Source organism: Ostrea edulis, chromosome 3 (genome assembly GCF_947568905.1).
Source record: "Ostrea edulis chromosome 3, xbOstEdul1.1, whole genome shotgun sequence".
Classification (NCBI taxonomy): Eukaryota; Metazoa; Mollusca; class Bivalvia; order Ostreida; family Ostreidae; genus Ostrea; species Ostrea edulis.
Window position 1 is genome coordinate 69,394,043 of NC_079166.1, and position 22,904 is coordinate 69,416,946.

The 22,904-nt window shown below is 34.5% G+C and overlaps 1 protein-coding gene across 1 annotated transcript; it reads left to right on the plus strand.

Moving 5' to 3' along the window:
* The first annotated feature begins 1,858 nt into the window (after positions 1-1,858).
* On the plus strand, positions 1,859-22,084 carry LOC125673251 (serine-threonine kinase receptor-associated protein-like). Its single transcript, XM_048909744.2, has 7 exons — positions 1,859-2,007; positions 5,582-5,717; positions 9,661-9,815; positions 10,892-10,994; positions 13,674-13,811; positions 14,642-14,778; positions 21,291-22,084. Exons 1-7 carry the CDS (start codon positions 1,893-1,895, stop codon positions 21,488-21,490), a joined length of 984 nt encoding a protein of 327 aa, XP_048765701.1. The 5' UTR covers positions 1,859-1,892; the 3' UTR covers positions 21,491-22,084.
* The last annotated feature ends 820 nt before the right edge of the window (positions 22,085-22,904 follow it).

Sequence of the window (22,904 nt, forward strand, 5' to 3'; positions counted from 1 at the left end):
CCTTCAGCAAGTTATCGTAGGGCTGTCAGTTGGTAACATTATAGTATGAAAGATTTACTTCAATATTTGAAGGCAATTATATTTGTCTGAAATCGTACTTTTGACACCCTCTACAGTACTATGAGGTCCGTGACTTCATCTATACATATGAACTATACAGTAGTAATTCTCATCTAAGTATTACATCTTCGCTAGCCAAGGCTGACAATACACGTAAGTTTCATAAACCCCTGCTGTGTCAAAGGTCTAATAATTTGGCATATCCCTAATCAAATTGGAGAAAAGTGGGGTAAATTAAGAGCTCATACTTTGTATCATATCCATATAGAATTGAAGGTTTGATTATCTTACATCTACTTATCAGTTAAATAAATCCATCTTTAATTTCTCTCTATTTGAACTTATCTGCAATTATATTGGATATATCTAAATTCACTTGCTTCTATTTAATTGAACCAACTTGAGATTATACAATAATTAGTTATACTTATCTTCTATTATTTGAAGATGGGTCTAATTAATCAAAAATAAGTTCAGATATTACAAAACATAAAATATTTCTAAACTCAATAACTATCTTCAAATTATTACATGTACCCTATATGTATGAATCAAGAAAGAGTTGAATTCTATCAAAGATGGGTCTAATACAAGTTGACCTATTTCTAACTGAATTGAACCATGTTGAATTCAACCTATCTTTAATTCCTCAAATTTAGGGATATAGTCAATATTTTGAAGATATGTCTTAATTTGAAAGGATAGGTTAATTGGAATTTCAAAACTTTTTCGCTTTTATGAAGAAAGCACATTTTATCTGTGAATTATTCAATCAAAAGAAACAATCAGCAACCTCCGTGTAATTCTAATGAAATATGTACTTTCTACTGCTTCAAAACTCCAATGTCTGATTTTTACGTCAAAATTCACTACAAATATCTTATCGCCACTCTAAGTTGCATGCACGGGTTAATGTCCAGTCTACAATTAAATTAAAGATATCCCTATTTGAAGTGTTGCTCTCTTTTTCGAAAAAAAAAAAATTGATGCACACATTCATTCCTTATACATAGGAATACATCCACACATGTAAATAAAGATATCTTAAATTGAATGAAAGAGATCGTCATTGATCGAACATTTATACCGAGCTCCAAAACTAAAATGTTGCGAGCAATAATTCCACCATGCCGATACACTCATGAATTCATGAGAGCAATAATTGAATTGATGCACGCATGAAGTGAATTATTGCTTTCATCATAATGCGCGCATCAAATCAAGTATATTGCTCTCATTGGTGCCCACATTGATTAAACAATTGCGCACAGTATGCGCGCATGAATTCAATTGATGAGAGATATAATTTATTTATTGCACACACTAATTCAATTGTTGCGCGCAATAATTGAATGGATATCTTCAAATGGTGAAATATATCTTCGATAATTGGATTTTATATTAATTAACTTGGCTGATTAACATTAACATGGAAAGGGCTTATATAGGCAACGCCTGTTGTCCAATCCTTTTATGTATTATACATAATAAAATATTGTTTAAACTAATTAACTTGACGCCGTATCTCAACCGAGATCCCTACATCACTAGTCGCAGGTGTTCTTTTAATTAATTACTTTGATTAGATAACCACTGAGTTATCTAAGCCGACATCTACGGTTCGTATAGCCCTAACTACTATATCATAGCTTCTGTGACCCCCCCCCCCCCCCCCCCCCCCTAAATATCTCTGATATGTTTTATCAAATTCATTATTTAAAGAGTGTCTCGTGAAAGAATTATCCGGAGAATTCCGAAAACAATTTTTTTCCGTTTTATATCGTATTCGAATAATATTCAGAGACATTCCGAAGGTTCAGCTGGACGTCAACATGTCGGGATTGCGGCAAACACCGTTGACATGCAGTGGTCATACGCGTCCAGTGGTCCAGTTGGCCTTCAGTGATGTCACACCTTTCGGTTACTTTTTGATAAGTGCATGCAAAGGTTTGTTTCTAAATAATTTGCCCAGGTTTGTACTATTTATGTAACAATATGGGTGCTCATGCCTTTTCGAATTTCCTCAGTTATGGTACATATCTAGAGCGAACAGTGTTCCTATCATGATGATAAAACAAGATGTAACGTTAAGGGCTTCCTTTTCTGTTTATTAAGTGTTGTAATTGTTAATGATATGTTCATTTATTTAATTTAAGTCTTTAATTTATGTTGTATGCAGAAAAATTAGAGATTTGAACAACACCCAGGCACAGACACCTACAATTTTATCAATGAAATGCCAAAAAAAAATCCCAGGATAAAGAATAAAGGCCATCCCCTATATGTTTAAACACATTATATATGGATAAAAGGGTGGGATGTTTTGATGTAGGGGTTTATTTCTAACTGTTTGGTGGATTTCTAGTTGCCAGTGACCCAAGTGAAGGCGGTAGTCGGACGTTTCGGCCCAAAAGTTGGACACTTCGGCCCAAGTCACTTCGGCCCTCATGTTTTTGGTAGGAGACACTTCGGCTCATATTTTTCACTTTGATAACATCACCAATTATTATTGCGTGTCCACAACATTATTGTAAATTGACACTTCGGCCCAGTGACATTTCGGCCCAACGACACTTCGGCCCAAATGTTAAATAATGACATTCATGGGTCAATTCCTTTGGATTTTATATAATTTGATTTTAATTCTTCATTATATTGGTTACAGTTCCAAATTTTACATAGAATAGTTCTCACAAATTCATATCTATATGAACTTAAGATTAAAGAATCCCCAACATGTTGTTTCTGCAATAATGAAATTGAATCAATTGAACATCTATTTGCTGAGTGTTATTTAGTAAAGGAGATTTGGAATGATATTGAAGAGCGGCTTGTATACAAGTTTAGAATATCTTTATCTTTTGACAGAACGCCAATATTACTTGGTATATATGAAGAATTAATGTAGTAACCATTAATTAATGATACAATATCCACTAATGATATAAAGTTGCAATATAGTGGTCAGGATCCTAACAACTAATGACATCATGTTATCATTATATACTAGAAAATATATTTTTTAAAAAATTAATAAATCCATAAGGGAACAAAGGAACGAAATGAAGGAAAAAATTGATAAATTAAAAATCTATAATCGAAGAGAATTTTGGAAATAATCAATGGTAATCACAAGACAAAGTGTAGATATAAATACTCTTTTTAAATACTTTAGAGATCTGAATGAAGTCGATTATGGTGGAGGGGAGTTCCCGCATGTTGATGTAAAGGAACGTGAACATGTTGATGATATTATAAATGCAAAAATTACTGATGACGAAGTCAAGAAAGCTATTGAAAATTGATAAACTAGTAAGTTCATATGTGAAAATATTCAATATTATATTATATTTACCAAACGAGTGATTAATGGGAAATATTATTTTGTATCCGTTTCTTTTTGTCATTTATTTGAACGATTTAGAAAAGTTTTTCATTGACAAAAATATTACAGGACTGTCTGTAATAGGTCAAGAACTCGAAGACAAGTTATTTATATACCTAAAAATATTCAAAACCAGAATGTTGGGTTACTGGGCAAAACTATTATTACAGAGAGATGACAAACCGTCAAAGGTTTTATATAACTTTATAAATTTGACAAGGAAGATTACTTCCCTGGATGATGTCTTATGATATATATTAGTTTTGTAAGTGAGTGTCATTCAGTATGTATGAATGGATAAAATAAAGATGGGGAACAATGAAGGCGTCAAATAACGCGCAAGTCCCAGAGAGAAAATAATAAAATATAGGACACCCCAGCAAATAGGGAGGTATCCAATGAGTGTGTTGTTAGCAGTGAATCGTTTGTTAAAAGGTCATGGACACGATTTGAGCTGAAAATTTTCAAACCCTATTTTTCCATTTCTACTGTTTACAATGCTTAACTAAAGTATTTTTAATGGTCAGCCAAAGTTAGAATTTAATGTAGCTGTTGAGTTACAAGCAAGATACCATACTCAAAATTCATCGTTACGTAAACAAGGCCCGTGTCTTGATTTTGTTTACATATAGATGGCTTATGCCAAACACTAGAAACTATTTAATTATGTGTCAGTGATCGTCTTTTTAAAAAATGGGCTGAAGTGTTAATATACTATGATGTTGTTTTAAAAAGAAACGTGTGTGATATATAAAGCAGAATAATAAAATGTATAATGGACCGACATGTCTCAGTTTTAAAAAATTGGGCCGAAGTGTCTCAAAAATTTCTCGAAACGTCTGGACCGAAGTGACGAAATATAAAAACCAAAGGAATTGACCCATGAATGGCATTATTAAACATTTGGACCGAAGTGTCATTGGGCTGAAATATCACTGGGCCGAAGTGTCAATTTACTATAATGATGTGGAAACGCAATAATATGGGTGATGTTAGCAAAATGAAAAATATGGGCCGAAGTGTCTCATACCAAAAAAATGAGGGCCGAAGTGTCTTGGGCCAAAATGTCTTTGGGCCGAAGTGTCTCAAAAATTTAGGCCGAAGTGTCCAATTTTTTGGGCCGAAGTGTCAATGGGCCAAAATGTCATCCGTGAAGGCTCATGCATTGCTACCAATAAGCCTACTGCTTGAATATAACCAGAGCAGGGTTTGACATTTACTTTTTTGAGCACTAGACCAGTCGGGCTACTTCAAATGATTTTTACTAGACCACTAGCCCTGACCAACTTTCCAGAAAAAAAACCCATTGATTGTTTCTCCATATTTGGATACTTAATTAAAATGACCAACGTTAACTTTCAACTAAATCGTATTTAATTGTTTCAAAAAAATCTTCAGTCTCGTCATTCAATTTGATGTTTTTATTTTCAAACGCATTTTCTGTTTCTTTAAATTCTACCCGGCACAGAAATTTTTTAGTCAATTTATTAGAATAAAATGCCCTCAACCGCTTTTTTTAAAAATTTCTATTTCATTTTATTTCTATTTCATAAGCCCTGCTTTGTTTCTTCCCAACCTATTCCTTTTTTTTCTGAATCTCTCGTGACATCTTTCCTAGAGGACGAAAAGTCGTATTTGAATATAGAGACATTTCTTCACATGTGTCAACACCGAAAAATGGCTGTTTACGATGTAATTTATTAATTTTATAGATGCTTTCTTATCTCCAATTAAGATAAACTGGTTTTTTTTCAAATGAAAATAAATTCAGTTTATATCTCTTTATCCGCAACATAACTTTACACACATTAACATCGAGTAAATTTCGTAAAACATCACTTCCGACAGCGACTATTTATTAGAACTAAAAATAGAGATTATGTCATCACGCGGTTCAATGTTGCTTGTTAACTCTTCACAGTGATTTTTTTTAGTTAAGAATAAAATATCTTATTGTTTATAGTAAAGTTTCTTGTTTATTTTGTCAACACGACCAGTCAGACTAGTAAATCGACAATATACCCGACCGGAACTATCATCTAGTAGACTTGGTCGGTCAGACGTGCCTTAGTGTCAAACCCTGCAGAGCCATAAATATTATTTATGTCTCTTGTATAACATGTTTTGTGATTGTAGATGGGAACCCAATGCTTCGACAGGGTGATACAGGGGACTGGATTGGAACATTCAAAGGCCACAAAGGGGCAGTGTGGGGAGCCACGATAAACACAGACGGCACTCGAGCGGCCACGGGAGCTGCAGACTTCTCCGCGTAATAAATTCTCTCGTTTGTTAATTGTTACAAGATAACTATTTATCAATGTTCTCATTTGTTATTTGCAACAATTGAATTTGAAATTCATAAACTTGAGTTTCATTAGCAATGCATTAAGGGAGCTGGTTAAAATGGACACTTGTGATCATCAAATCGGCATTAATGGTAGCAAATAACAAATGAGAAGATAGTTATTACCATTCTAGTGCATTTCTTTGTTTAAAATGTATGTCTTTGAGTTTGCGTTTTTTGTTATTAGCTCACCTGAGCCCGAAGGCTCAAGTAAGCTTTCCAGATCAAAATTTGTCTGTTGTCTGTCATTGACATAAATTTTTCACATTTTCATCTTCTCCAGAACCACTGGGCCAATTTCAACCACACTTGCCACAAAGCATCCTCGGCTTTCAAGTTCGTTCAAATGAAGGACCATGCCCCCATCAAAGGGGAGATAATCACAAAAATGCAAAAGTAGGGTGGGGCCATTTAAAAATCTCAACAAGAACCGCTAGACCAAAGGAGCTGAAATTTACTTCTGACATAGTGCAGATTCAAGTTTGTTCAAATCATGGCCCCGGGGGTAGGTTGGGGCAACAATAGTTCTGCATGGGAATAAATAGGGAAAATCTTTAACAATCCTCTCTAGAACCTCTGAGCCAGAAGAACTGAGATTTACATGAAAGCTTCCTGACATAGTGCAGATTCAAGTTTGTTAAAATCATGGCTCCCGGGGGTTGATTGGGGCCACAATAGGGACCAAAGTTTTACATACGAGTATATATGGAAAATCTTGAGATGTGGGCCATGGTTACTCTGGTGAGGGATGTGGCCCATGGGCCTCTTGTTTGAAATTTGTCTTAAAATATTTATGCTTGACGTTGTGTTTTTATGTCATTCTATTATGACTTCACAATCAAAAGCTTTTTGTTTTGTAAAACGTAAATCTGGTTTAACTCATTCAACTAACTTTAGTGCATTACGCAATCCAAATGCAGATGAGAAAACAGATGCATTGATTAGAATAGGAGATTAAACCTGCACAAAAACAGCTAATGAAGTAATGATGATATAAATTTTTGATTGACAATGTGATATGATTACCATTACCAAAACTTATAAATATTATGTCAAAAGCATTCAACATTTCAACATCGATTAATGATAAATTATACTTAGGGAGTAAGCTGAAAATTTTCGTTGTAAAAGCTCTATTTCACTGAAGCCTTCAACTTCGACGCCATGTCGATAGTTGAGTCCTGTAACATGTAAATATAAACAGGGCTTGCACCTTGTTTTGAAAATGAAACATTTAGATGTCTCAAATGAATCTTTAAAAATAGGTTTGTTGCTATGTTTTACACATATCTGAATATTTTTCCCCCCCACAAAAATCGTGTCCATATCCCTTTGATCATGATGATGGGCATATTCATTTTACATAATTTGATATTGACACATGCAAGAAAGGTAATTCGTAAGATAACCATGTATAAATATGAATTATTACACTGACTGGATATTAGTAATAGACCATCATTGAATGCTAAGTAAGCTAATCGCATTTGATTTCACTGTGTATTAGTCGAAGGTGGGGTAACAAGTTACAAGCAAAATTAAGGTAATTCCCCATACCACATCTTAGTATTGAAAAACCTACAGATTTCTATCAAAATTTGCATGTATTTTGTCGATGTGTATTGACCAAATTCCCGAAGAAAAATATGTTTAGCGGCCTTTCAAAGAGTACAGCCACTTCTAAAAATAGAACACATCACTTTAAAACAAGCAGTGTTAATATACATACATTTTAAGGCACTGTCTTTATTTAAACGATAGAAATATGTTTCTTTCATATGATTTTAAGAAAATGTATTGCATTTGACTGTTTTCAATAATTTTTCATCTACTGAACCATGTTCTTGGTTTCAAGGTGATGAAATGCACGTATAGTAGTAAAATTTTGACTAATCATAGCCTACCATATCCAGAAAATTGTGCTTTCAAAAACCTTAAGATTTTCGAAACATTTCAATATGTTTTACCTTTACACTCCAGCAATCATTTGACATAAGAGGTAGATAGGGTATCGGATAATTTGAGAGCCCAACGGCCCCATCTATGGTAAAAACCTTGAAAAAACGCACATTGGAAAATGGTGTCTAAAATTCCTATCTCTGCAAACATGTTGCATTCATCATTTACATTACTAAATTATCATTTCAAGAAATATTGCAAGGTGGTTTTTGAAAAACAGTTTAAAACATTAAAGCTTCAAATAGCTAAAAACCACTTTCATTGATTGCCGTAAGCTTTACGGATCGGGCTTGAAGTTAGAAAAATCCTAACTTTGCTATGGAGCTTACTAAATCCATAGCCTATGTCACATGAACACTGACATGACGTCACAATAGATGAAAAAATAGAATTATGTCGCCAGATCTAGTTGGAACAAAGGAATGTAGATCAGCATGATTTTTACATTTTAACGCTCATTCAGAGAATGCTAACCTATGGTCAAGGTACAAATTTTGGGAAATTCGAATATTTTAAAACACCCGAATTCTGCATTCCCCGCCCCCTTGGTAATTTTTAGTTCCTGGTATTTTTGACAATACGATACAGCCATGCGATGCGAGTCTTAACGACATGTAACTACCGCGAACATTCCGAGTCGTTTTAATCAAAACATCAGTAAAGGTCATGTCCGGCCAGAAAAGTGTTTTAGATGAAAGAAAATTACATTACAACACCCATGATCCATACTTTAGTACAAGAACACAAACATATGACACCTAGGCCTAGTCTAGATAGGGCCTATCTGTCAGCGTATGTTCTAAATCGAACACCCAGAAATCATTAGACACAACAGAGATATGCACATACATTGTACATGTATATGCACATTTATTATGAATTCGGAGGGCATCGAAAGCGATTTTTGTCATGTAAATAAATATAAAAACTATGATTTGCAGGGGGGGGGGGGGGGGGGGGGGGGGTTATAATGTCAGTATGTCTTTAGATTCTGCATATATTTTATTAAAATCATGACAACATCGATCTTATGCTTTCAGGTTTAAATAAACTATAGGGAAAACATAACAAACATATGTGACTGTGATTATATGTAGTACACAAAAATTAGCAATTTGTTGAATAGGAGATTCGGTATTTCTACCCATCATTAATGATCAGAAATCACACAAAACAAATGGCCTACAATAGATACATTGAAAGTTGGCAACACGATTTAACATCATAATCTGTAATATTTGCAGAAATCTCACAGGAATTACTGAACGACTGTGTGTCATAACGCAATGTGTATGGAGAGTTTACGACTTTGCGATGTATATAACTATAAGTATTTTCTCTCCCGAGCGTTGTCTTGTATAAAACCGGCTTGTTTGTATTATTGCGATTCGTATGTTGTTGTTTTTTAATTCTAAATTTTTGTTGTTTGCTTTCAAACAATCAGTCCTAATACAGTCTACAAAATTCACCAAAATGTCATCGGGTTCGTTGAATGTGTGATAACGTTCGTGACTCGCGAATAACGTTTCTAACGTTATTTGACATGGTCTGGGGAATTACCTTAAACCTCTGTTAAAAACGATAATTTGATTGATTGTTAAGTAACAGAGGTGGTGAAAGATGACATACTACAGAAAAAAATCTTTGTTTTGTCTGGCAGTTTTACTAAATTCATGACAAGTGTGACCTACAGGACGAAAAATCTGGTAGTTTTTGTGTATTATTTTACCAACTCTAAGATTATAAGGATGATGTTCAACATTAGCATGATTAAGTGTACATTTCTAAATTAACTGATTTTAAATGCTCTGAAAAATGTAGAACTCTTTGTACATTTCTATTTAAACTTTATCTACACAGTTGATACTAGGAGTCTTTGTACATATCTATTTAAACTTTATACACACAGAAAAATCTGGGACTCTTTGAGCGGTGAGGAGCTACACTCGTTCACACATAAACATATTGTTAAATCTGTGGACTTCAATGATGAAGGTACTCAGCTGCTGACCGGAAGCAATGAGAAACTTCTAAGGATATTTGATCTTAGCCAGCCAGAATCGGGTATGTGTTAAAAATTAAGTGAAGCTTAAAATTCTGTAAACTCAAGTTTTATTCATTAGATCAACAAAGAAGGATGTTTTGGTGTAGCTTTAAAATTTTCATCCACAGGAGTTACGGTTCTTGTTCTTTGATTAAGGTATATACATGTATGACATTTTCTTGGGAGGGAGGATAACAATTTTAACTATGACTTATATATGTGCATACTACTGTTGTAAATGTCTTTTTGATGTACATCTTGAGATATTTGACATTATATTTAATGCATTATTAATGTCAGTTTGATAAGCAACAAATCATTAAATATCAAAACAACAATCCCGAGTGCTTACCACTGCTATGTTATTCCAAAAAAAAAAAATGTAATGAAATTATTTATATCTAATTCATCATTTTTTTTTTAACGTGACTGAAGTCAATAATGCTTATTTTGATGTTTTGATGTGAACATTTCATGAGGAACAAGCCCGAGTTGTTTTTGATACACTGGACGTCGGTATTCTGTATTTTCTGAATCAATGTACGGAACCATGGGACTATCAAACTTGGTCAGTTGATGCATCCAGGGGAAAGGGGGAGTGGGGTACAAAGAAAACGTAACTCACTGTGGCCTCCCGGAATTCTGTGTTATACATACTCAAACGGTGTCCGGGTCATGTCTATCACACTGACTTGGTCAGCTGAGGTCGTGAAGTGGTGTCACCATGTATAAACAGCAACAAAGCTTCACATGAAGGGTTTCCACAACTTATGGATGATGTGTATTGTTTTCAAGGATCATTCAGTGAAAACTTTCATATTATTTGTGATTTAATGATGAAACTCTGTAAGAATGTTATCTTAATGGGTTTACTCTCATCTAAAAACAGTTACGTAGTGAATATGAATGTAAGCAGAGGACATGCTGCAATATTGCATACATGTAATTTATACAGTATACACACTTCTATTTATAGGTCAGAGTAGTGCTTTCCTCATCATACTGTATGCATAAAAGTTCTCCCTGAATGTGTTTAACCATGTCAACCAAGCAGCTTGTTCAGAGACTGTTTCATGTGATTCAATTCATTTTGTAGACGCCAAAGTAACCTTTAGTGGCCATGAGAACAATATAAGAGCAGCCATCTTTGCCCAGTTTGACAAGCAGATCATCAGCGCCTCGGACGACAAGACTGTCAGGTATTATCAAAAGAAAAAAATGTTCATGATATTGATATTCTAGGAATACTACTGATTGTACGCTTGTAATAAATGAAGAAGAGGCATTAGATATGTTTAGGAGTGTAGTGATAAACCGATACAGTGAAGTCTTGTTAATCCGGACACTTTGGTTCCTAGCGAAATCTTCCGGATAAATGAAGAGTTTGGATAATTGAATTTTATAAGTTATATCTTCATGTTAGTAATCAATATGCTTACTGCATTGAAGGTTAAAATGAACTAAAACATTAGCAACTTGCTTTATGATTGAAATTGTAATTGTGCATAACAATAATAATAATAAAGTGTAATTATTCATGAATGCTAGAAAAAGCTAAGTGTGCAGAAAATTTTAACCGCCAAATGAATTATATTGAAAATGCTGCTCACAAGCTTTGTTCAGCAGTCATTGCAACTTTGGTAGAACAACAGATGTGTTAGCTCATTTATTTCAAACCATACCCACAAACTAAAGGTGACAAATGAAAACAGGCAATGATGTGTTCGCTAGTCTCAAACCTGCAATGTTGTTGTCATAGATACAATGTAGAATTCTTAGTGATGGCGAGTTTATGATAATGTAAAAATTCTGAAAAGGACAATTTTTGGCTAATTGCAACTTTGATTTAGAGTAATATATTCAATATTTTTGTTGATTGAACAGCTACATGTAATGCTTTATTGATTATTGAAAATGTCAAAAATTTCATTGTGTAGTTTTTTGTATCTTTTCAGTGAAAAAGTTAAATGAGTGAACTCAATGCAATATATCCGATGTAATTAACATAGATCCTGTATCTTATCGGGGAAATCTAGCTGATACATAATCCAACTAGATAGATTTGTTTTTAATTTGCCTGTTGTCTCATATTATACCATCCTGAAAATCCTCAGTCTCGCTGGCAAACCCTGCAGAAAACCAAAATGTTTGATGAAATTAGAAATGCCACATGTCCATGTGACCAGTGTTAATCTGCTTGGTACAATTGGGAATATTTTGTTTTACTCAGAAAGTTTTTCACTTTTCATTGTGATCTCTGAAGTGCTTTAATGGCCGAAAACAATCATTGTTTATTTCAAGAATGTTTTTTAACAAGTCAATGCAGGCATGTGGCTGATGAAGTTGATCACAGGCTTTGAGCAAAATCTAGTAGTCCTAATGAGAAAAAAATAATAAACTTTAAGTACTTCAGACAGGAGAATTCAAAGTGGAGTGTATGAGTCAGATTGTTAACAGAAGAAGAGTGAGAATAGAATGAAATAGAACAGATGATTGATTGATTACGGTTTTACACCATTTTGGCAATATTTCAGCCGTCTTACTGAAATAAAACTTCATTGAAGTTAAAACAATTTTCATTCCAGTTATAGCAATGCAATCATCATATAGATAATGATAAAATGCATTTAAATACTCTTGGTAGAATCTAGTTATTTTATAATACTTATATAATTTCTTTCAAACCACTAGAACACCCAAATTCATGCATCCGAATGACTGATACAAATTTTTGGAATTCAGAAACTCTCTAAATATATATATATATAGGACTCCAAAGTGCGATGGGACTCCAAAGTGTGATGTTTACGCTAAAGTGCGATGATCTGCGCGAAACCCCGATGGTATGACATGTCAAAGTGCGATGGTCCACACTCGTGCGCCAAAGTGAGATGGTCTGACACACCAAAGTGGGATGGTGTGAGACAAATGCGCCATAGTGCCATGGTGTCGACACGACAAAGTCCGATTGTCCATATTTATATGCCGAAGTCCATTGGTTTGTAAATGACAGTGTTTTGGTACAGAATGTACCATCCGTGTGTTGTTTCACCAAAATATCAGTGCAAAATCCATGCACAAAAAATAAGAATAAGAACTTATTTCAATACCATTTAGTTGTCGTATCATTAAACACAAAATTTTCCAACATGAAATCGTATGGCATGTTTTACATTATAACATACCCAAGAATTTATTACCTTTACATCACAAGTAATAAATGATCATTAATTAAAGAATGTTTGGGTGAAGTTGATAGTTCAACCACAAATGTACTTTGCCATTCTCACAGTCCCCAACAAAGTAAACCTCACGGTTGCTGTCCTCCATAACAATCTTAATCACCCGTGCCTTCCTCCAATACATCCCGAAGAATTGGTGTCAGAACTGCAGCAGAGAGAACCTTCATTGGGGCAAACTGACGTTGCATTTCTTAGGTTTTATTTTGAAAGACGTTAAGAATGACGTCACAATGACACAGATGTGACATCATAAACATTCCTGAACCGCGCACCAACGGACTTTGGTGTGACCATCGCACTTTGGCATCGGTAACATTAACAAACCATCGCACTTTGGCGCAGACCATCGCACTGTGGCATGACCATCGCACTTTGGAGCGACCATCACACTTTAGAGTCATACATATATTTTATGATTCAAAATTGGAAATGCTGGGCATTTAAATGGTAAAGATGCTACAATATTGTATCACATGATTGTGGTGACTTTTCTTTGATTTATGGTTACTGTGGTAGTCTCATGATTATTTGCTAGTATTTTACAATTCTATAGGGAATTATCTTGTTTTCCTGCATAAACCACAAAATTTTGTGTTGCTTGATGCCCCATTGGTCAGTGTCCTGATTATATTACAGAGTGTGGGATGCGGTCAGTGGGAAAGAAGTCAAGAAATTGGAATTTGCGGGAATTCCCAGCAGTTTAGAGCTGTCAAAGGATGGTCGAATTTTAGTCATCACCCATGGCAACTGTACAAGTTTCTGGAATGCTGATAGGTAAGGGGTTACAGTCTAGACTGTCATAAGTAGTTGACCTTCAAATTTGTCCAAGGTTGTATATATTACCAATAGTCTCTTAATATAGATCTTGAATGAATGATAAGCAGTTCAGGAAAACAATTCAGGAATGAGCACTTTTGATTGGGATGTGCATACTGAAAAGTTTTAATGGAACTGTTCTTATCGGCAACAGAACAATTGAAGATGGAGAACGGAATGTGGTTCATCATTATTTGTAGAGCGATGGGAAGTTGTGATCATTGTGTTATGTAAGCAGATGATAGGGTTTAGGTAGTCTCCACACATTTATAGTGCAGGGTGAGGCTGTTATTGATCGATAAAAGCCTGAGTACTCTGTATGAAATTTACAGGAAAAAATATCTAATTATTGATCAAATTATTGTTTTAAACAGTCTGGGGCCCATTTAACAAAACAGCTTATGACTTTCTTAAATTGTAGTACAAAGTTATTACTTTAAATGAATGAATTAAAACATTTCTGATGCTTAATTTCCAACATTTTCTTAAAATAATAATTTGCATTTGGAGTGAATGATCTTGCAATAAACTGGAAAACTCCAGTATGTAAAGTTTATTGTAAGTAGTAAGTTCTTTTGTAAAACGCGCCCCTGATCCTGATATGGTTGGCAAATGCTTTTTATTCTTTAATTAGTCTGGCTTTTATAACCATGGATTTTGCTTTTGTTTTACTTGTAACTGATAAATGATACACATTCCCGATCATGAAAAAAAATTGTCAGTGTTTATCCCAAGTGAATGATTGAGTGCACTCATGTTTTCATTCCTATTTTATTTGCATGATACAGGTACGAGAAGATCAAGGATTACATTGCCCCAACACAGGTGAACTCGGCATCTCTCCACGAGAATAAGAAAGTGTTTGTGTGTGGCGGCGAAGATTTCAAGATGTACAAGTTTGATTATGAAACAGGAGAAGAACTAGGTGAGCTTTACAGATCGTATGTAATGAATGAGACAGCGAATCTGAGCAAGTCAGACGAGTTATTCTTGCAATTATATTAATTTCCATAACAACAGATGCATAGTTTGTTAAATAACTAAGCAAGCATTCTTATATAGTTAACATTCAAGTTTGTTCAAACCATGACAATTGGAGTTAAGGGGGGCTACAATGAATTTAGATCCTCAGTTTTGTGTGTGTGTGTTTGTTTTTTTTTTTGTTTTTTAAACAAAACTGTGCAAGGCGCTAGTATGACTGTAGGGACAGTAGTTCAATACTTATTTCTATTGGCCAACATTTATTGTACATACATGTACATGTAATGGATTTTTGTTTTTATCCCCTGCATGGGAAGGGGGCTGCCAATTTGCACTCTGTCTGTCCGTCTGTCTGTCCTGTCACAACTTAGTTTTCATGACTTTTTGCACCATGCTTTGATTTAGGAATGTGATTTACTAATGTGTGTTAACATATAAAGTTCAAGTTTCGTAATAGTTGAGTGACTTTTACGAGATTTATTTGACTATCTATTGAATTATTCCTGACTTTTCTGTTTGACATTTGGTTATCGAATAAGTAGATACGTATTCAGTTTTAGTGCAGTTGAATTATTCAAACAAAAATTGTAAAACTTAGCTTCATGGTTGTCTTATTAATTCTTGCACTCTGTCTAATTCTCTGTGTTTCTTTATTGTGTGAGATCTATATACTTATAGTATAAAGCATACTGATTTGTAATACAGTTCATCTGATTAGTTGCATGTATATTAAAAGAGATCAAAATTTTAATATTTAATGGTATATGTATTACATGTAAGACATGATATATGCCCGATCGTACAAAAATAGCTGATTATTAATAGATTTTCCAATTTTTTGGCTTACCTGAACCAAAGGCTCAAGTGAGCTTTAATTTCTGATCAAAATTTGTCTGTTGTCTGTCGTCGGCATCATAAACTTTTCACATTTTCGACTTCTTCTCAAGAACCGCTGGGCCAATTTCAACCACACTTGCCACAAAGCATCCTTGGGTTTTGTTCAAATGAAGGGGCATGTCCATTTCAAAGGGGAGATAATCACAACAATGCAAAAATAAGGTTGGGTCATTTAAAAATCTTCTTCTCAAAAACCACTGGGCCAGAAAAGCTGAAATTTACATGAAAGCTTCCTGACATAGTGCAGATTCATGTTTGTTCAAATCATGGCCCCTGGGGGTTGGATGAGGCCACAATAGGGGATCAAAATTTTACATGCAAATATATAGGAAAAATCTTTGAAAATCTTCTTCTCAAGAACCACTGAGCCAGTAAAGCTGAGATTTACATAAAAGCTTCCTGACATAATGCAGATTCAAGTTTGTTCAAATCATGGCCCCTGGGGGTATGATGGGGCCACAATAGGGGATCAAAGTTTTACATACAAATATATAGAAAAAAATTTTCTTAAGAACCACTGGGCCAGAAAAGCTGAAATTTACATGAAAGCTTCCTGACATAGTGCAGATTCAAGTTTTTTTTCTTCAAATCATGGCCCCGGGGGGTTGGATGGGGCCACAATAGGGGATCAAAGTTTTACATACAAATACAGAGCTCCAGATAATTTTTTACCAGAAAGAGTATTTACCCCCTGATTTTCAAATCAATGAGTACTTTGCTTTTCAGAAAGATTCAAAAGTGTATTTTGTTAATTTACTGATTATCTTTGCTGTTTTGCACAGAAGATGTCACCAGATAAACGATACTTCTGTTAAACTTTAACTTTATACTAAAAGGCCGCTCCAGCTATTTACGGGGAAAATCCTTTGCAGTTCTTTTTATTAAAACTATTCATTGTTGTTGGGAATTTGATATTTATCATTGATGCATTAAATTTGAATATGTCAGACACTCAGTCACATGATTATGATCCAATTCTGTATATCATTCGTCCACGATTGATAATATAAGTTTTTTTTATGTACTTTCAACCATACACTAACTCTTTAAGAAAGAAAGTATAACAAGTAGGCCTATATGATAGTGTTTTGAGTTAACTCTTCCAATTTTTCAAAATTGTGATTGTCATCAAAACATGTTTCATAGCGCTAAATATCATGTATGATCAAGCCCTGGGCTAACCTCAATTTATATGAATAGATAATTCATATTTATATCATACTACATGAATCACAAATACGCGGACTAATACGCATTACTTTGGGAGTGTAAAGCGTATCTACATTCGCTAATGCGTAATTGTACGCATGATTTTCAACTTAAATGCGTATTTGTTAAAATTTAATAAGTATTTACGCTGATACGCACCTTATCTGGAGCTCTGCAAATATATAGGAAAAATCTTTAAAAATCTTCTTCTCAAGAACCACTGAGGCAGAAAAGCTGAGATTTACATGAAAGCTTCCTGACATAATTACATACAAATATATCAGGAAATTTTTTTTTAAATCTTCTCAAGAACCACTGAGGCAGAAAAGCTGAGATTTACATGAAAGCTTTCTGACATATTTCAGGTTTCAGTTTGTTACAATCATGGCCCCGGGGGTAGGATGGGGTCACAAGGGGGGAATCAAAGTTTTGCATACAAATATATAGGGGAAATCTTTAAATGTGAGCCAAGGTGACTCAGGTGAGCGATGTGACCCTTGGGCCTCTTGTTATTAAAATGCACAAGAGATCTAAACATCACAATTGTATTCATGTGAAATATAGTTTATCAGGTGTGTGATGCAACCCGTTGGTCTCTTGTTTTATTTGAAGTGAAGACACACATCATTAACACTATCTGTTTTTATGACGTCAAAGTTCTGACGTTTTTCACACCACTAGCGTCACAGGAAGAATGTTTATGGTATATCTATTTGCTCATGAGTATGAAAGTCGGTAGAACTATGATCATATAAATTTCAATTATCGATGTTTATGACAAATTACATACTAAGTAGGAGAGAAAGTCTGGAACATTTCCGTATTTTGTAAATTTTGAAAAATCTCTGATGTGAGATTCTTGGGCTTCAGATCACGGACTATGGGCTTTAGTACGGAGTTCGTAATCAGAACATTTCATAACATCTAGGCCTGGATCATTTTAACCAAAAACATAAACAGAAATAAAGGTGCTGTTCTTTAGAGAAGGACTGCAATACATGGACCATATGCATGTGTTTCTAACAGAGACTTAAATCAATATTCTAGGTTGATATTTGATATACATGTATTTGAAAACAGATTTTTTTTTTTAAATCTTCAACAGGGCATATGTTCGGGTTTAGATAATAACGTTCGAGTTTTATTCCTTAATCCAATGATATACATGTAAATCTGGCGACAAAATACCTCGACCCAATGATATAAATCTAGTAACAAAATATTAATGCTTTCATTTCAATTGATCAGTGCAACTTCACAACTGGTGTCCATTTTAAGTTATAAACGACAATATATCACTTCCTTTGTTTGCTAATTAGCTGATGTGGTTATGTAACTATGTAACTTACGTATAAATGAATAGATTAGACTCGTAATATCCAATGTATAAATGAATAGATTAGACTTGTAACATTCAATGTATAAATGATTAGACTCCTAACATCCAATGTATAAATGAATAGATTAGACTTGTAACATTCAATGTATAAATGAATAGATTAGACTCAAAACATTCAATGTATAAATGAATAGATTAGACTCGTAACATTCAATGTATAAATGAATAGACTCATAACATTCAATGTATAAATGAATAGATTAGACTCCTAACATCCAATGTATAAATGAATAGATTAGACTCAAAACATGCAATGTATAAATGAATAGACTCGTAACATCCAATGTATAAATGAATAGACTCGTAACATTCAATGTATAAATGAATAGACTCGTAACATCCAATGTATAAATGAATAGATTAGACTCGTAACATTCAGTGTATAAATGAATAGATTAAATTCATAACATTCAATGTATAAATGAATAGACTCCTAACATCCAATGTATAAATGAATAGATTAGACTCATAACATTCAATGTATAAATGAATAGATTAGAATCATAACATTCAATGTATAAATGAATAGATTAGACTCCTAATATTCAGTGTATAAATGAATAGATTAGACTCGTAACATTCAATGTATAAATGAATAGATTAAACTCATAACATTCAATGTATAAGTGAATAGATTAAACTCGTAACATTCAGTGTATAAATGAATAGATTAGACTCGTCACATTCAATGTATAAATGAATAGATTTATAAATTCATAACATTCAGTGTATAAATGAATAGATTAAATTCATAACATTCAGTGTATAAATGAATAGATTAAACTCGTAACATTCAATGTTTATTATTAAGAACACTAAAACTTTTTCATAAACCATAAAGATTTTTGTTGTTGTTGTGAAAATGTTCTTGACAATTGTTGGTGAAACATTGCTGATTTCGATAAACATGTATATGTGTGTTTGCAAGCTGGCTTTTTATCTATGCGCACGCATTCTTTACCCAGAGTTCCGTGTGCTACTCAAAGCTTGGGTAACGCGCCCTCTGATGAAAGAATGATGCGCACGGTGCTACATGTACCTTGTTACATATGTAGGTTCCAATCTAAATCTGAATAAAGGTCTCAACATTGATCGGTCTTTTCCGTGAAATCGAAAAGATGTAACTCGTTTTTCTCTCCACATGACAGAGAAGGCCGAGCGGTGTTCCCTTGACTCCATGTACACTTGTGCATGCGCAAGCTGACTTTTTCCTGTAGCATCCGGTTTAACCTCTCTTGTATATGTTTTCTGCACGTGAATCTCACCTCGGGGTCCACGCAATGAAATTTGATTTTCTTGTCATTATCAGGGGAGGTGATGGTTTCTAGCATTGTAAGGAAAATTACTTGACGCTGATGTTTGTCATGTCTCCAATACTGACCGGAAAACACACTTCATTGTTTAAAACATCTGGTACACAAGTTGTTGTGCAAACCTCAGTAGCACACGTCTTTAAGAATTTGCTACACTTGAATATTTTCTTTCTAAAAGCAATTAATTAAGATAAACACATATTTTAAAATATGCTAAACAATGCCAGCTACAGGTCCGTGTACAGGAAAAGGGTGACGTGGTAACAGGTTTTTCCATATACAAATCACAGGCCTGTTTCCCATTTTTATGCTGCTGTTTTACATCTGTTACGTAAAGGAAATAAATCTGTTGTCGCCTTATAAGGTAGTACTATACATCGTCATAATGGCTGACTTCCTTTAAAATGATGGATGAAAAAATCAATATCAGCAATATTTGACTTTCTTTTCCATTTAAATACCTAGCCAAGTAGCTCAGTAGGTAAGAATACCGACTGCTGAACTGTAGGTCGCAGGTTGGAGTCCAGGAGGGGTTTTAAATTTTTTTCAGATTACCTTCTTTTTGACAAAATAAAGTAAATTTGAAAATTTTCAACTTCAAAATATTGTTGTACATATCCTCCACTATTCATCTACATCCAATTTCTGTGGTGTAGCATACCTCCTTAATCTAAAGGTAGATAAGGCGGGATGAGTTGACAATCCATGGAGATACAGAATCACATAGAATTATGGATAACGTTAATCATAAGAAACAAAACATGAAACTACATGTATTTCCCCAACACATCAGAGTGATTATGTCAGATCAAATGGATTTAGTGATTTATTTTTCTTTGAAGAAAGGACAACATTTGGGGGAAATTGACTTATACCTGTGATATCCTAGATTTACCCCGTGCTGATGTTAAGTTTGATGACGTAGCATTGGACTTGTTTCACTGTTTCCACTTTGAGTATACTTACAACAATGCATCATTTTACAATATGGTATAGAAATTGTACACGTATTTTGTTCCATGACAAATATTTATGTAAAACGTAGTCTCCTAGTTAACTAAAACAATAGCCTAGTGCAAATTGACCTGTAGACAAGATTTAAAGAAAAACGTTGCATTTTGGGTCTCATCAAACTTGACATTGTTCCCTACAGTGGATTGTCAAACTTTATAAACTATCCAAGATTTGGGGTCAAAGATCATGACCATTGAAATGAATCCCCTCAATTCAATGAATCTTGTATCTGTGTGCATTTATTTTCTTGTTCAATTTATTACACCATTGCTGCTACATGTACATGATGAATAATGAATAAATAATAAATCATTTCTGCCAGCGGAACATTATGACATGTTTGTTTTGGTGTTAAGTGCATCTAAGGAAATGGGCCGCATCTGCCTCCCCCCACCCCATATCCTCCTCTTTATCCCCCCTCTCTTCCCCAGCCTTCCCTCTCCTCTCTTCCTCATCCCACATCTCCCTCCTCCCAACCCCCCACCCCTTTCTTTCTCCTCCAGCTATCCCTTTCTCGCCCTGTCTTTAACAATGTCGATCCCACCTTCACTTCCTTCGTAAGATTTAATTTGGATGCAATAATCCAAGGAATAGTCCTAATTATTGGCTTATTCTATTTTGTAGAGTCGTTTAAAGGCCACTTTGGTCCAGTCCATTGTGTGCGCTTTTCGCCTGACGGGGAGCTGTATGCCAGTGGAAGCGAAGACGGTACATTGCGACTATGGCAAACCACTGTTGGTAAAACCTATGGCTTATGGAAATGTGTCATGCCAGACGACTGCGTCAACAATTCAGACACCACGCCAGTGAAGCCGGAGACCTAGTAAACAACACAGACGCGGTTTGGGTTACCAAAAAGAAATGAGCCAAGTGAATGAAATTGGTTGGCGTGTTCTGGTCTGTGAGGTTCAGTCAACGAAACGACCGATCTCTCTTCACGGCACCATATTTTCTCAGTGTTGTATTGCAATACAACATGTTTTTATCGAGAGCATTAAAAGAGTCATGTTCAGCACAATCGATTTTATGTCAGATTTGCAATTTTTTTCAGGAAAATAATGCAAAACAGGCTCAGTTTTTATTCGCATTGATTAACATACTTAATAGATTGATATTTTTCGTAAACTTTAGAGCCAGGTATCGGTTTCCTAAGCAGTTAAAAAGTTTTGAATGTCCTTAGATGCATCGCTCTTTTGAAATAGAATTGTGAAATTAAAGGGTTTATATTTTGACAATTGGAGTATGTAAACTGACATCCCATTAATGGCTGTATGTGGAAATCATGAATTATATTTAAAGCAAATTTGAAAACAAATAAAAAATGTTAGTAGATATTAATTTGTAAAGAAATCATTACTTTTTTTGTATCTATTATGAACGGTTTTGGTGCTATTGCAATAAAATGAGGCAGACTTTCAGATTTTTTTATGCTGGTTTCAATGAAGTTGAACATGTGGTGGGATATGCATCTATGTTACAAAGATGTTGAGTGTATATGTATTTTGCTTATGATTTTATACAAAGATCATGAACCCGTTTAACAAGAAGTGTGGTTACCAATTATAACAATTCGGCCATTTCGTACGTAAATCTATTTATTTTCTATAATTGTAAATGAAAAAGTGAAGATAACGAACAGAGATCAATCTCATAACTCCTATAAAGAATACAAAATAGAGGGTTGGGCAACAGGAACCCGTGGATATACCAGATGTGGGATCCGGTGCCTAGGGGGAGTAATGAATGGTAATGAATAATAATAAATGTGGCTTATACACTGTGAAGTGCTTGCTCCAGAGTTACTGTTTGTACTTTTTAGCTCTTCTGAGCCGAAGGCTCAAAGAACTAATCATATGGCCATATGTCTGGCGTGCGGTGTGCGTCAACCTTTTGGAAAAAAGGCTATATCTCAAGAACCCCTTGGCCAATTTTTGTCAAATTTGTCACGGTATCCTTGGCCCAAGGGCTTTCATTTGTACTAAAACTGGGGTTGTGACCCTTTAACAAGGGGAGATAATTAGGAAAATGCAAACAAAAGTAGTGGTTGCTAAAACATCTTCTCAAGAACCATTGGGCAAATTATCACCAAACTTATGCATAAGGATGAGGATAGGTTGTAGATAAAAAAAATTGTTCAAGGCATCATCCTGGGGCAAAGGGTGTGGTCTCAAGGTCACTTTAAAGTTGACCTTAAATTTTGTTTCGTTAAAACTTTGATATTTTGCTTAGTATAAGGAC